Source organism: Schistocerca cancellata, chromosome 4 (assembly GCF_023864275.1).
Source record: "Schistocerca cancellata isolate TAMUIC-IGC-003103 chromosome 4, iqSchCanc2.1, whole genome shotgun sequence".
NCBI lineage: Eukaryota > Metazoa > Arthropoda > Insecta > Orthoptera > Acrididae > Schistocerca > Schistocerca cancellata.
This window is the reverse complement of record NC_064629.1, coordinates 155,492,609-155,506,582: the sequence shown is the minus strand read 5'-3', so window position 1 is coordinate 155,506,582 and position 13,974 is coordinate 155,492,609. Positions and strand designations below refer to the sequence as shown.

The 13,974-nt window shown below is 37.6% G+C and overlaps 1 protein-coding gene across 1 annotated transcript in view; it reads right to left on the bottom strand.

The window, feature by feature from the left end:
- LOC126183942 (lysosomal acid phosphatase-like) overlaps nt 1–13,974 on the bottom strand; it is a 266,338-nt gene that overhangs the window by 58,303 nt on the left and 194,061 nt on the right. The window contains exon 3 of the mRNA XM_049926291.1: nt 549–788. Within this exon, the coding sequence (XP_049782248.1) occupies nt 549–788 (240 nt within the window). The remainder of the gene's footprint in view (nt 1–548; nt 789–13,974) is intronic.

Sequence of the window (13,974 nt, the reverse complement as noted above, 5' to 3'; positions counted from 1 at the left end):
TAATTCCCATCATGTCACGTGGCCAACCGTGCAGTTTGAACCTCCTAACGCAAACCGGTTAGAAGTTATGAATATTTTATTTTATATGGTTCAATAATTGTCACCCTGTATCAATTTTTCAATTTTTATCGCGTACTCACCATGAACGCAAAATTTTGTTTTGTTATTGTGTTTTCTGTGTTTCTTTAGACTTTTTTTACAGTCAATTTCAATCTAAACAGAGAGAGAACTTGTTTGCGTACCGGGGTACGAATTTGAGTATCACAACTCCTTTATAATTTTTTCTGCGAAAATTACTATTAAACTGAAGTTTCATCTGTGGACTCAGATTTAACACTAGCAATGCCAAAATATGTAATTTAAAGTGGAAAGTCTAAAAAGCATAAAGTTTTAAAATTCGAATTACATATTTGTACACACACGACTTCCAAAAAAACACGTGTTTTAGCCAGTCCGCAGTTAGCGGTAGCTACGCACAAGACCAGCACCGTAAGTGTTAAGGCACTGAATAGCTGTTTGGATAACGTCAGAGACTAGAATTACGTTACCGCATCGAGATTCCTGGGCGTCGCGTGGATTGGTATGGGCTGCCATAGCAGCTCAGGGTTCCAGACTTGATCACCCTTTGGAGGGTACAGGCCTGCCAAGCAAGTCTCCGCACTCATTAAACAGCGATCGTTGTCGCTGCTCCTGACGTGGCCTTCTTGCGGATAGTACGTTTCACTCAGAAACCCATTGTATCGTTGCCGTAAGAATTTTCCAAGTGTAAACATCTCCATTTTCCCTTTCTGCAAAAAAAGAAATGGAACGTGTGATTAGCATATAATGTTCAAAGAAAATCCAACAGAAGCTGAAAAAATTGAAGGCAGTGAATGTGAAGGGCAAAATAACTGATACAGCATATACAGGATATTAGATTTCCTGAAGAAGGCTACCTGAATAAGGGCCGAGACGCTGGTTCCTCATTTTGTGATAGGACATGGTCAGCAACCCACTAAGATCTTATGGACAAAGGTAAGAAAGATTAATGAGCTTTCTCGTGAAAGTGTGTTAAATGGAAAATCAATACACTATGACACTAGTGTCAGAAACACATAGACAAGTTTCATCTATTGTATACCGTCTCAAACACAACAAAACATTTACGCAACTTTTATCATTCGATATTGTAAACTGTATATGAAATGCCACAGTTGATATCAGCATATAAAGACGAGATTTGTGGTAAGAATGAGTTCCACCTTCATACTTTACGCTGGCAATCCAAATGAAAAAGAGAATATAATGAGAAACGTATTTCTGGCAAGTCTTGTAGGGGGAATAGCAGAGCATAATCAGATTATGTTTCAGATACAATGGCAAGGTGAAAATTTCCCTATATATCTGTGAACGACTAACTGTTTTAGATAACTGCGCTTATTTTCCTAAATTACGTCCTCAAAAGCTCTGTGTAAGATACCAGTCAACAAGTGCCAAAATTTATGCACTGGACTAAAATACGTTTTCTTAGCCACATATTTCTTTAGATATGAGCATATACTAACAAAAAAAAATCCAACACTAAGAAATACGAGGGCTGTTCGGAAAGTAAGGTCCGATCGGTCGCGAAATGAAAACCACAGTGACAATCAAAAAGTTTTTATTAGCAACAGTTGGCCACACCTTCCAGCTACGCCTCCAATTAATCGCCGCTTCGACTTGTCGTGGCGTTGTACAAACTTTCCAGTACCCTCAGCACAGAAAGCAGCCGCCTGTGCTTTTGGCCAATTCTCTACGCACTTGTGTCTTTTGTTGACTGTGCCAAAATGTTGTCTTCGTAGCCAGCGGTTCATGTGAGCAAAGATTAACAAGGGAGGGTGCTAATTAAGGGCTGTATTGTGGGTGGTCAAACACTTCCCATCTAAAACACTGTAGGAGCGTCTTCATTGCCCCTGTAGAATGCCGCTGAAAATTGTCTTGAAGAAAGAAACGCATGACATTTATGTTATGTGGGATGCATAGCTTCAGGCGAAATCTCTCACCAGATCCACATACGTACTTTGCGGGAGACACTGTTGTTTTAAGTATTTCTACGTGATCACTTCGCGCTCTGAACTGAAAAGAGCGACGTGAAGAGATCGACAGGCGCCTAAAGGCACTGTGCAACACAGTTACATCGGATTTTCACAGTGGTTTCCATTTCGCACCTAATCGAACCTTACTTTCCGAATACACCTCGTTATTAATGTAGAGTAATGAAATATTGGGAATACATTCGTTTAGGTAACCTATTTCAGTGAATAACGTTGCAAAATCGCAATTTAATGTAAGCGCGAGAAAGCCATTGCAATGTGAAATGCTGGTACATTAACAACAACCAGTGTAACTGCCAGAATGTTGAATGTAAGCATGCAAAAGTGCCAGATGTCAGTTTGAGGGTTGGAGTTTCATGCATGTAGCATTTGGAGGGTCAATATAGGGACCGTTAATGCTGTTTGTGTATGACACTGTGTAACGTCCCCTTTGAACAATTATACAAGACTGTGATTAAACTGACATACAATATTATTTAGCGCAACGCAATCTGACTTTCAAAATTCCCTACAAAAGAATGGCCCTGACTAACTTTAATCTATACCTTTCACAAATCACTTACCTCACAAAAATCTTCATTACTCGAACTACTGCAATACAGCAAGCGCCACTACTGCCAGCTAAATAAAAGATTCAAACTACGGAAGGCACTAACTACTGATAGGGATAGTTAGCAAATGAAAGATTTTAATAGAGAACAAACAATGTATTTACCTTAATATCATCAAAAGTCATAATATATGTAATTTCAAAACTCCGCCATCTCTCTCCCCACATCCACCACTGCTGGCGGCTCACCTCCAACTGCGCAACGCTACGCGCTGTTCACATCCAGTTGCCGCTGCCCAACACTACAATGGCAGACAACAATGCAAACTAGCCACAGACTGCACACAGCACAGCCAGCGATTTTCATACAGAGCGCTACGTAACGTTGCCAATAACAAAACATAAACAGCCTACTTACATAGCCCCCATGCTCCCCACAAAAAATTTTACAAATTGTTTTGGGCAGTGGCCAATAATGATTTGATAAAATTTTTCATAATTAAAACAACAAAGAAATCAAATGCACACACTTATTGATACAATGTTGGTTATAAAGTAAAATTATCTCACAGTCCATAAAGACTGTCCTGATCATTCAACACAGTAAAACTGAGGTTTCTTTTATCAAAGTCTGAGCAGTAAAAGACAATGCACACGGAAGTAGTGGATGTCCATGCAGTCTTGAAGAAGTAGTGTTGTCCTTCCAACGGAAAGACAGTGCTGACTCTTGACATGCTGACCGGTAATGGGCCACAACAGAGCAAACCCACAGCAGAGTCATTCGACGTTTCGAAGAATATTGGTAGGTAGGTGATCACAGAGCAGACCCACTGTAGTCCTGGTAGAGATTACGGTACTGGTGTGCCATCAAAGATGCAGACCCACTGTAGTCCATGTAGAAATAATGGTATTGGTGGGTCATCAAAGATGCAGACCCACTGTAGTCCATGTAGAGATAGCCAACAGCCATCTGCTGCGACTGTGCAGGTGCACAATCACCATCGAAGAGTCTTGCAGAGAAGATAGCAAGTCCATAAACCACCACTTGTGCACTCACAAACTTTTTTGGAATTGTCCTTAGAACCAGCAATGCTGTTATCCAGTCCCCTGCTGAATTAGTAACACACGTGCAAACACTAACAGTCCCAACTTCTCACATTTTGTGCATTACTATGACCAACAGAAATGTGTGCAGTGAAATGAATGCTTACAAGTTACTTAGTTTGATGAACTGGTGTCAATTACAATATTATAACATGAGAATACAATTACAAAGGTACAAAATACATCATTAAAAACATACCAATACAGATAATATTTGTAGTAATACAGGCTGTACAAAAGAATAGAAATAACGTATACATCAGTGTTACAGGAATTATGACATGAGTAAATACATAAAAGATCAGAATAACTTTTTGAAACATCAACTTTACACATGAGTATTAAAACAAAACTGAATAAATAATGTCTAAGCATATTTACAAAGTAAATAACATTTTATTAATGCCAATTATATTTGAGGATAACAGTATTCCTCATCATAGTGAATGTAGCTTAGTATTAGAAGAGAAAAAAAAATTGTATGAAACTACACAGAGACAGGAAGAAAACAAATACACAAGAATACACAAACACATAGTGGGATAACACAAAAGGAAAGGACAGGGTTTGTTTTCAGTGTAACCCAAAACTTCATTCCATAGATCGTTTCTTTTATTTCGACATTTACTCCAGCCAAAAAAAATATATCCAAGCATTCTTTCTGTATTTATATGTTCACACATTTCTTACCTCATTATTTATTTTCAATTATCATACCTCATCATTTATTTCCAAGAAAATCCTACCTATACCTGCTTTCTGTACTTTTTCCGTATAACTTCTCAATGCATTTCTTCCAATTCATCGCAACTCATACTCTTATAGTCTACCCCCTCTTAAGCTAACTTAAATCTACTGAGCTCAGATGCTAAACTAAGGGACGAGGCAATGCAGCAGCATAAAACAATTAACACAAACATCAAGGACAAAAATTTTAAATAGGCAAAGCAATTGCAGTACTACAACTAATATAGGGCACTGTGCAGCAAACAAGAAAAATAAATCAGTAGTAAAACTAGCTTAGAAGAGTAACACAAAGTCAAATTCAGTAACACCATGCCTGGCAAACAGCAGTAACTTATACCTAAACATGACATAGCTCAAGCAGAAAAATATTACAGTAACAACAACAATGCAGATAAGGGAAATGTATATTCACATCTTAATGTCTATGTAATTAAAGTGGTGCACCACAACTATTTCTACAAAAGAAATTACCAAGTACTTGAAAGAAAATGATATATGCAGTTACTGTTATTAGTCCCTTCTTATTGTTCCTTCCATTCCAAGAGCTCCTTTTTAGAAGAATGTGGGTCATAAAATAATTATTTAATAGATCTGTTGACAGAAAGGGTTCACATTAGCAATTGCATTTAATTTTATTTTATCAAACCAATGCTGCAAGACAGCTGGAAACCACATATCAAATGAAATAAGCAACTATGTACAAAGTAAAGCATAAGAACATCATTCAGTAGTCATGAGGCATTTCATAAGTTAGAAGAAAAATCTCTCAACTAGAGAGACAGTAGTCATAATCAGATGTATAGACATAAAAATATTTCTCGTCATTTCATTAGGCATTTCAGTAAATATCATAAATTAAGAGCTCCACAGTGCAATCATATGTTTTCAAGTTCAACCATGTCGTTTTTGCGATGCTTTCTACAAAGGAACGTCAATAGCGAGGATAATGGCCTACCCTTTTTTTTTTTTGTTTCTCCACCTGTACCTCTGAAAGGGGCACACGCTAATGGCTTTTTTCCAGCCGACTGTCGCCCAGCTGGGTGCCCAGGACGCATTACGTGCAGGTGGTCACTTAACTTTCTTACGGAAATATTTATGACAGCAGTTTCCGCTACAGTGACAGTCTCTTATAAAAATATTTCACAGGTCAAGAATTTGTGTTACAAATCTGCAGAAACCAAATGCTATTGATATAACAGTGTCTAAAAAATTTTCGTCGGCATTGTGATACATTCACACATTTACATACATTTCATAACTCTTAAAGTACGTTTCTTGATTTCCAACATCCTTTTCATAAATCAGAGTCCCTAACCACTATTCATTACTCCTTACCTTACTACACATATACATATTCGTTGACACTTTTTCAATATTTCATCTTAATAAGTATGTAGCATAATCAAATTCCTCATATAACATCGGCTTATTGATCATAAACATACCTCAGCAGCATAATACACATCGTCGTCGTAAAAATAACATCATAACATCTCAGTCAAATCTCAAAAACGTCGTAGCTTTCTGCAATAATTTCAAAACCTAAAGAAAATTCTCTGCTCATTTCAGTAGTGTCATCTACCTCAAACGTAGTTTAAAAATCATGATCTCATACCAAATACATCATTCAAAGCTCTCATAGTATCACAATGGGTCCGAAAAAATATGAACAGTTCACACAGTACAGACAAAATACAATTTCCTAAGTGTGAAGTTATCCAACGGTGTAATTGCGTAAACATGTGTCACTGATGTAAAAAAAGGTTTATCTCTCAGTTAAATGATCAGATAGCTGTGTAATTTGTGCGTTAGAGAAATATGGTACTGATGTGTAAAGTTGTATAAGCAAATACCATATTAGCTAGGACTCCTTGTGCTTGCCAAACACATGGTACACAAAGTAGACGTGTACCCCCTGAGGATTAATGTAATTATACCCTCAGGTGTTTCAGATTACAGCAATGGAATGAAATGTATCACAGAAAACTTTCTTTGTATTTCAAAAATCTTGAAAAATAAATGGTTTAAGTACAAAATTAATCACTCAAATACGTGTCCTGTAGCGCTAAATGTGCATCTTGATGTAAGATAATCTCTGTGGAAGTGTCATAGTTATCGTCCTCCGAAAGCTAAGTTCTGCAGAAGTCAATGTACTTATCTCATCATAAACGGAAGTGAAAATCTTTGCATATAGATATCTTAGTTATTACGCTTATTGTTGTGATGATGAAAGTAATGTGCTGTAACATATTGTTGTTCTACGGAAAATGCTGTCTCATTGTAGCTATACCACAAAAGTTACTACTACAGCATGTTTTACTTTCCAAAATAATACAGAAAAACTGTGCAGATATGAAACAGAAACACCGCAAAAGCAATAATATAAATTGTGTCATTCATTAGTAGCATCGTGGTATAATCGTGTAGCTGTCAAAGAAACCAAATACTAAGTCATCTTTAATCTCACAGAAAGTACTTCAAATAAAGAATGTCTTTTCAAGTAAACCAAAATGTTGCATGAAAATCTCATTAGCAGTACCAGTGTATGTTCTAAGCATGTAAGTCTTATAGTCGTTACGTAATCGTGTAACTAACAAGCAAGAATGTACACACACAATAACACTGTGTCGTCTGTTCTCAATAACAATGCATTCGTAATTTCTGTTTAAATAAGTTCTCTTGGTTCTTGACTGGATATTTAACTTCAAACATTGTTGTATATTAACAGATTCTAAGTCTGACAAAGCATACTAATAATGTAAAGTGAAAAATGTTATGGCAAAGACTAAGTTAAAAAGCAGATTATTTTTCAATAAACGGTTTTACATGTGAAATGTGGTGTAAACCTTCACTCTTCCTAGTACGCAGAGTTTCAACTTCAACTCAATTATCATGTGGTATACGTCGGATTCTGTAAGGTCCATTGTAAACTACAAAGAATTTGTGACTCAAGTGTTTCATCTTATGTGACAATGAATGAGCTTTAATGAGAACTTTCTGACCAATATACAATTTCTTTGCATTTGCTTTACCGTGTAGTTTTCTCCTTTTGTTTGCTGCAGATTTTATATTTTTAAGAGCCAAATCAATTATGTCTTTGTGTCGAAGTTTACGTGTATTCGGGAAAGGTACAAGCTCTCTGATTCTGTTCGGTGGTTCTTCATTCTTTAGTACAATAGTAGGTGGTAAAGCAATGGAATCATGAGGCATTTCATTCAGCACATTTTGAAATAAGTGTAAATATCTGTCCCAATGCTGATGCTTTCTGTGACAATAAAGTCTGCAAAGCTTATTGATTTCTTTCATAATCCGTTCGGAGGGGTTACAATGTGGTGAATACAATGAAATAAAAACAGGTTTGATTTTATGATTCCGAAGCATGCGTGACCAAACAGCAGATCTTAATTGCGGTCCGTTATCTGAAATGACTTTACTGACGTGTCCAACTTCACGTAAGAAATTTTTAACAAAGGCGTTGGATACAGACCGTCCAGTGGCTTTACGTAACCGAGTGAAAGAAACAAATTTGGAAGTAAGTTCAACAGCGACTAGAACGTATGAAAATCCATTAGATGTTCTGACAAGCGGTCCCAAAAGATCAACAGCAGCAAATTCTTTTAATTAAGAAGGAATGATAGGAAACAGCGGAGCACGATGGGAGATAGTAGATGGTTTCGCCTTTTGACAAAGTTTACAGACAGACATGACTCTTCGAATTCTCTTTTCCATATTGTTAAAATAACAAGTCGTTCGAAGAATATGATAACATTTTCGTGGGCCAAAATGTGCGTAGCTGAGATGAATGTACCAAATGAGCTTATTAATAAAATCATCTGGAATACAAAGAACCCATAGCTTGTCATCAACAGTGCAGTGTTTGAACAGTATGTTGTTTCTCACCAGATAATAATGCCGAATCTGTGTGTGTGTCTTTTCATGCCATTTACTTTTGATGTCTTTCCAAATCGGATCTTTATCTTGTTCATGAGCAATGTCCTTTAAAGATGTGGTGGTGAAGTTTTCAAAGGCGACTTTCTGGATGTAAAGAATACTGAAATTTTTCTCGAGGTTGCCTTCTGTGTTACTTTTCTCAAGCCCAGCCGATTCGCGTGACAGTGCGTCCGCAACAATGTTCTCCTTGCCGGGAATGTAGACTATTGTAAAGTGGAATTCTTGCAGAAACAATGCCCAACGTTTTAACCTGTCATGATTTAGTTTTGAAGACATAAGAAATTGTAATGCACGATGATCACTGTATACTTTTACGTGCTTACCAGAAAGAAAGAAACGGAATTTGTTAAATGCCCAAACGATAGCTAAAGCTTCTAATTAAGTAACGGAATAATTTTTTTCAGATTTTGTTAGCACTCGGCTAGCAAAAGCAATGGTTTTCTGAACAGTAGTGTCATTTTCTGTGGCTTCTTGAAATAAATCGGCACCAAGACCGACTTTAGAAGAATCCGTGCTAAGGCAGAAATCTTGTGACAGATCTGGATGAGCTAGTATTGGCGCGTGAAGTAACGCTTCTTTCAAAGAATTGAATTCCAACTGTGCTTGTTCGTCCCAGTTCAAAATAGTATTTTTTCCAGTGAGAGAACAAAGTTTTGGTGTAACAAGAATTTGCATATTCAGAAAACGACGGTAAAAATTTACGAGACCTAGAAAACTGCGGACTTGTTTTTTTGTGGATGGAACTGGAATGGCTCTGATTGCTTCTAACTTTTCAGGATCCGGCTGAATGCCTTCAGAAGAAATAATGTGTCCCAAAAACTTCACCTTTGACCTACCGAATTCAGACTGTTCCAAGTTAACTGTAATTCCAGATTCTGCAAAAATACGTAACACGCTGTTGAGGATGCGATTGTGTTGTTCCCATGAGGCTTCTGCTATCAGAATATCGTCCACATATAAGGTGATGTGACGTTTTAAGAACTCAGGTAATATGGAATTTAGCCCGCGAATGAATGCTGCTGAAGAAATGTTCAAACCAAAAGGAAGTTTCCGAAACTGATAACAAACGCCGAAACAAAGGAAAGCTGTGAATTTTCTACACTCTGGATGAAGTTCGATATGATAAAAGCTGGATCTGAGATCAATGGAAGACAACACTTTTACACCATTAAAATTTTGAAGAAGTTCTTCCATCGTCTGCGGCCTATCTGTTTCAGGAATGATGATAGTATTAATTTGTCTCGAATCTAAGACAAGCCTGATCGATCCATTTTTTTTCTCAACAACATGTAATGGATTGTTGTATGAGCTTACTGCAGGCTCAATAATGCCCTCGTCAAGCATAGATTGTATTTCTGTTCTAACACGGTCCCTATAATGTGCTGGAATTATGTATGGTCTAACACAAAATTTAGTATGCTCACGAACACGAAATTGGTATTGAAATCCCTTGATTGTTCCTGTTTCGTGAGTAAAAACTGTGGAATGTGCTTGTAAAATGTCAAAAAGTTCCTGCCTATCAGTGTCATTACAATTCTCAATTGTTTGAATTTTATTCTGAATTAACTCATTAATTTCAAATATGCCGTCGATATCATCCTTGTCAGTACTTGCAGAGTGATTGTTAGTGTCTAGTTCCATAGAAAATTCCGAACTGTTGTCTAACAGGAGGTAAAGCCGATTGATTTCTTCGTCATGGTTTGAGAGCCAATCTTCAAATTTCAAAGCTACTGACTTACCTTCTTTCTCTAAAATTATTTCAGCATCGTGAAAGCTTAAGACTGCTTTGTATTCATTCAAAAAGTCTACTCCCAGTATTATTTCCGTCGACAATAATGGAACAATAAGGAAGTTCATAGATAAGCTGTGGCTTTGACAAGAGAATTCTAAGTTGGTTTGTTGGCGTACATCTACACTTTTTCCAAAGATTGCACCTTGTAATTTAATCTTACGTAACGGAAGTGTGGGGCAATCGTACGATTTGTTGCACTTGCTAAAAGCTGTTTCACTAATTACTGAAATGGGACTGCCAGAGTCAAGTACTGCCGTAAATTTTACGTCATTTACTGTAATGTGAATCACAGGATATGCAATGTTGTTATGTTTTACGTCGTGTTCCTGGAGTAAGATGTCTCTAATGTCTTCCATTCTTACGTAATTACTAGCTACGGCAGCTGCGTCGTCAGTTTCATACGTACGTTTTGTGGCTGCCAGCGGTATGAGTCATTGCCTATTGTCTCTCTGTTGGCGCGCGTCTTTATTGGGATTTGGAGACCTAACCTCTACAAATTCACTGTGACGAGAGGGCTCTGCTCTGTTTGAATCCCGCCAGTTCTGATGCAATTCAGGTCTGTTGTTACGATCATATCGTCTGTCGTCATGTCGGTATATTCCATAGTTTCTTTCTTGTCGGTCACGTGGTGGAGAATTTCTCCCTGAGTCATAACTGTGCGCTGGACCATTGCGTCTAAAGTTATTCTGTCTCCCTTGATAATAATTATTTTGGTTCCTATATTGTCTGTTTCTCTGATTGTCTCTGTGATAGTCATTACCGCGAAGAGGTGATCTTTCCCTGTAATTATTACTACTCTGGCAACGGTTGTCATATGGGTGGTGTCTGTTTTGGTCACGATTTACGTTATAAGAATAGCCTTGTCGTGTATTATTTCTGTCATCACGGAATTGTGACAGATGTGACCTGTAATTGTTGTACTCCTGTTTTCGCGTTCCGCGATTGTCAGTGTCAATTTCCAGTTCTTGTAACTGTCCCTGAAAAGCTTCAATGTCGTCTTTGCAACGTCCTGCTAAAATAATATGTCGTAAATGTTCAGGCAGTTTGATTAAGCAAATGCAGATGAGTTCTGAGGGGCTGTATGGGTTTGAAAGATACTGATTCTTATGCAACATGTCTTCAAAATATTTCATAAGACTGGAAAATTCAGATTGTTCGAAACGTTTCATCATTATGATGCCATGTTTTACTCGGTCTTGTGTAGCTTGAGACCAATACGCTGAGAGGAAGGCATGATAAAATTCTCCTTCACTGTGACAATCGTGAATGACCGATCGCATTCTTACAGCTGGTTCATTCTCCAAGTAGCCACACATAAATTCTAATCTGTATTCTAATGACCAGTTGGGAGGAAAACAATGAGAGAATTGATGGAGCCACACTTGTGGATGAATGTCGTTGCCAGAATTCTTAAACGTTTTGAATTTACATGTAGTAATGAACAGCTTATAGTCAAAATCATCATGTCGGCGAGTCGCATGTTGGTCATTGTTACGTCGTGTCGGCGGTTCCATCTCAAAATTCGGTGCACATTGCCAATTTCTTTCAGAACTTCCGAAATGCCCTGTGTTATTATTTTGTGGCTGTTCCGTATTTCTATGTCCCTCTTCCCGTATTGAGGCGCGAGTGTCCTCTGAAATACGTAATTCTTGTATTACTTGTGTCAGCTGATCTTGTACTTCCCGGATTTCTCTTTGGTGTTACGTATTAATTTGATTCTGATTTTGTTTGAATTTCCTAATTTGTTCGCACTCTTCTGTGTCATTAAAGACTACTGGTTTTGTGTCATTCAGATTATCATCTACCTTCGTAGATAAATTATTTAGCTGATCCGAAAGTTCAACTACTTTCTCTGATAATGAACTAATTTCCTCCATGTGTATTTCTGAACCAATTTTCAGAGTATCTACTGTGTCCTTTAAGTTTTCTTGAGTTTCTGAAAGTTGCGTAACCAAATCGGTAGATGAAACTGAGTCAATTTTAGCTTGCAATGTCTCATGATTTTCATGAACAATAGTTTGCAGTTCTTTTATGGCTGCTTTGTGATTCTGTAATGCATTTTCATGCCGCGAAAAAATAGGTTGAAAATGCTCACAAATTTGTGTTTTTACGTCATTACAGACTTTTTGACATTTCAATTCAATGTTATGTAACTCAGTAGTTAAATCTTCACGTGTTTGTTCAAGCGTATGTTCCACTGAGTCTAACTTTTGAAGCTTTTGTTCCATTGTGTCTAACTGTTGCTGTGTTTGTCTCTGGTGTTGTTCCATTGTGTCTAACTTCTGAAGCTTTTGCTGTGTTTGTCTCTGATTTTGTTCCATTGTGTCTAACTTTTGAAGATTTTGTCCCATTTGTTGCATTAATTGTAATAACAATGCATTAGTGTCTGGAATCTGTTCCTCTACGCTTTTCGGCAGTGCATTTGCACCAGCAACATTCACATTTTGACAAGCAGAAAATGTGTCTCGACTCATTTGAGAAACCGGCGAGAACCCAAAACCTGAGTCTACAGTATTTGCAATGTTGTGTTCTGTCATTCCCAATTCCTGAGGCGAGCTGTTGCCGACCGATCGATCGATAATGCTTCCCTGTTTACTACCTGTTTCACTGTCTACACCATTATTTGACGCCCGCTCCATTTCCCTATGCACAGTTACCAAATTACTACTTTGAATATTAGTTAATTCATTACATGGTGGCGTTAACACACTGCTTTCGTCTTCACTGTCATTTCTCAGTTTACTTTGGAGCCTAGTATTACGTTTTTCACACGCCATTATTGTCACAATATTTCACACGACAACACAGAAAAACACAATTTGAAGAGCAAATATAGGGGAACACATTAACATAGCACTGAAAATAATATCTAGTTAATTGCAAGCGTAACTGCGAAATACTTGGTGAAATCTACATGCATGCCACAACTGTTTTACTGTACAACAATGTAAGCCTGCAACTACAAAGGAAATTCTCTCTACAATTACGTGCTAGCAATAAACAAAAGCTACACTAATTACACAAACTAGAAGAAAATATCACAAGATTCCAGTGAAGTATCCTCGGCTAAGGGTCGACATATGAAACGTCCCCTTAGAACATTTATACACGACTGTGCTTAAACTGACATACAATATTATTTAGCGCAACGCAATCTAACTTTCAAAATTCCCTACAAAAGAATGGCCCTGACTAACTTTAATCTATACCTTTCACAAATCACTTACCTCACAAAAATCTTCATTACTCGAACTACTGCAATACAGCAAGCGCCACTACTGCCAGCTAAATAAAAGATTCAAACTACGGAAGGCACTAACTACTGATAGGGATAGTTAGCAAATGAAAGATTTTAATAGAGAACAAACAATGTATTTACCTTAATATCATCAAAAGTCATAATATATGTAATTTCAAAACTCCGCCATCTCTCTCCCCACATCCACCACTGCTGGCGGCTCACCTCCAATTGCGCAACGCTACGCGCTGTTCACATCCAGCTGCCGCTGCCCAACACTACAATGGCAGACAACAATGCAAACTAGCCACAGACTGCACACAGCACAGCCAGTGATTTTCATACAGAGCGCTACGTAACGTTGCCAAGAAGAAAACATAAACAGCCTACTTACAACTGGAGTTTTTGTCCATCTGATGATTCAGCAGGCCAAGGCAACATGTTGACACTCTGTAGAGTATGTTGGGGAACAAAAGCGGAATGTGGGTGAGTGTTATCCTGTTGGAAAACACACACTGTA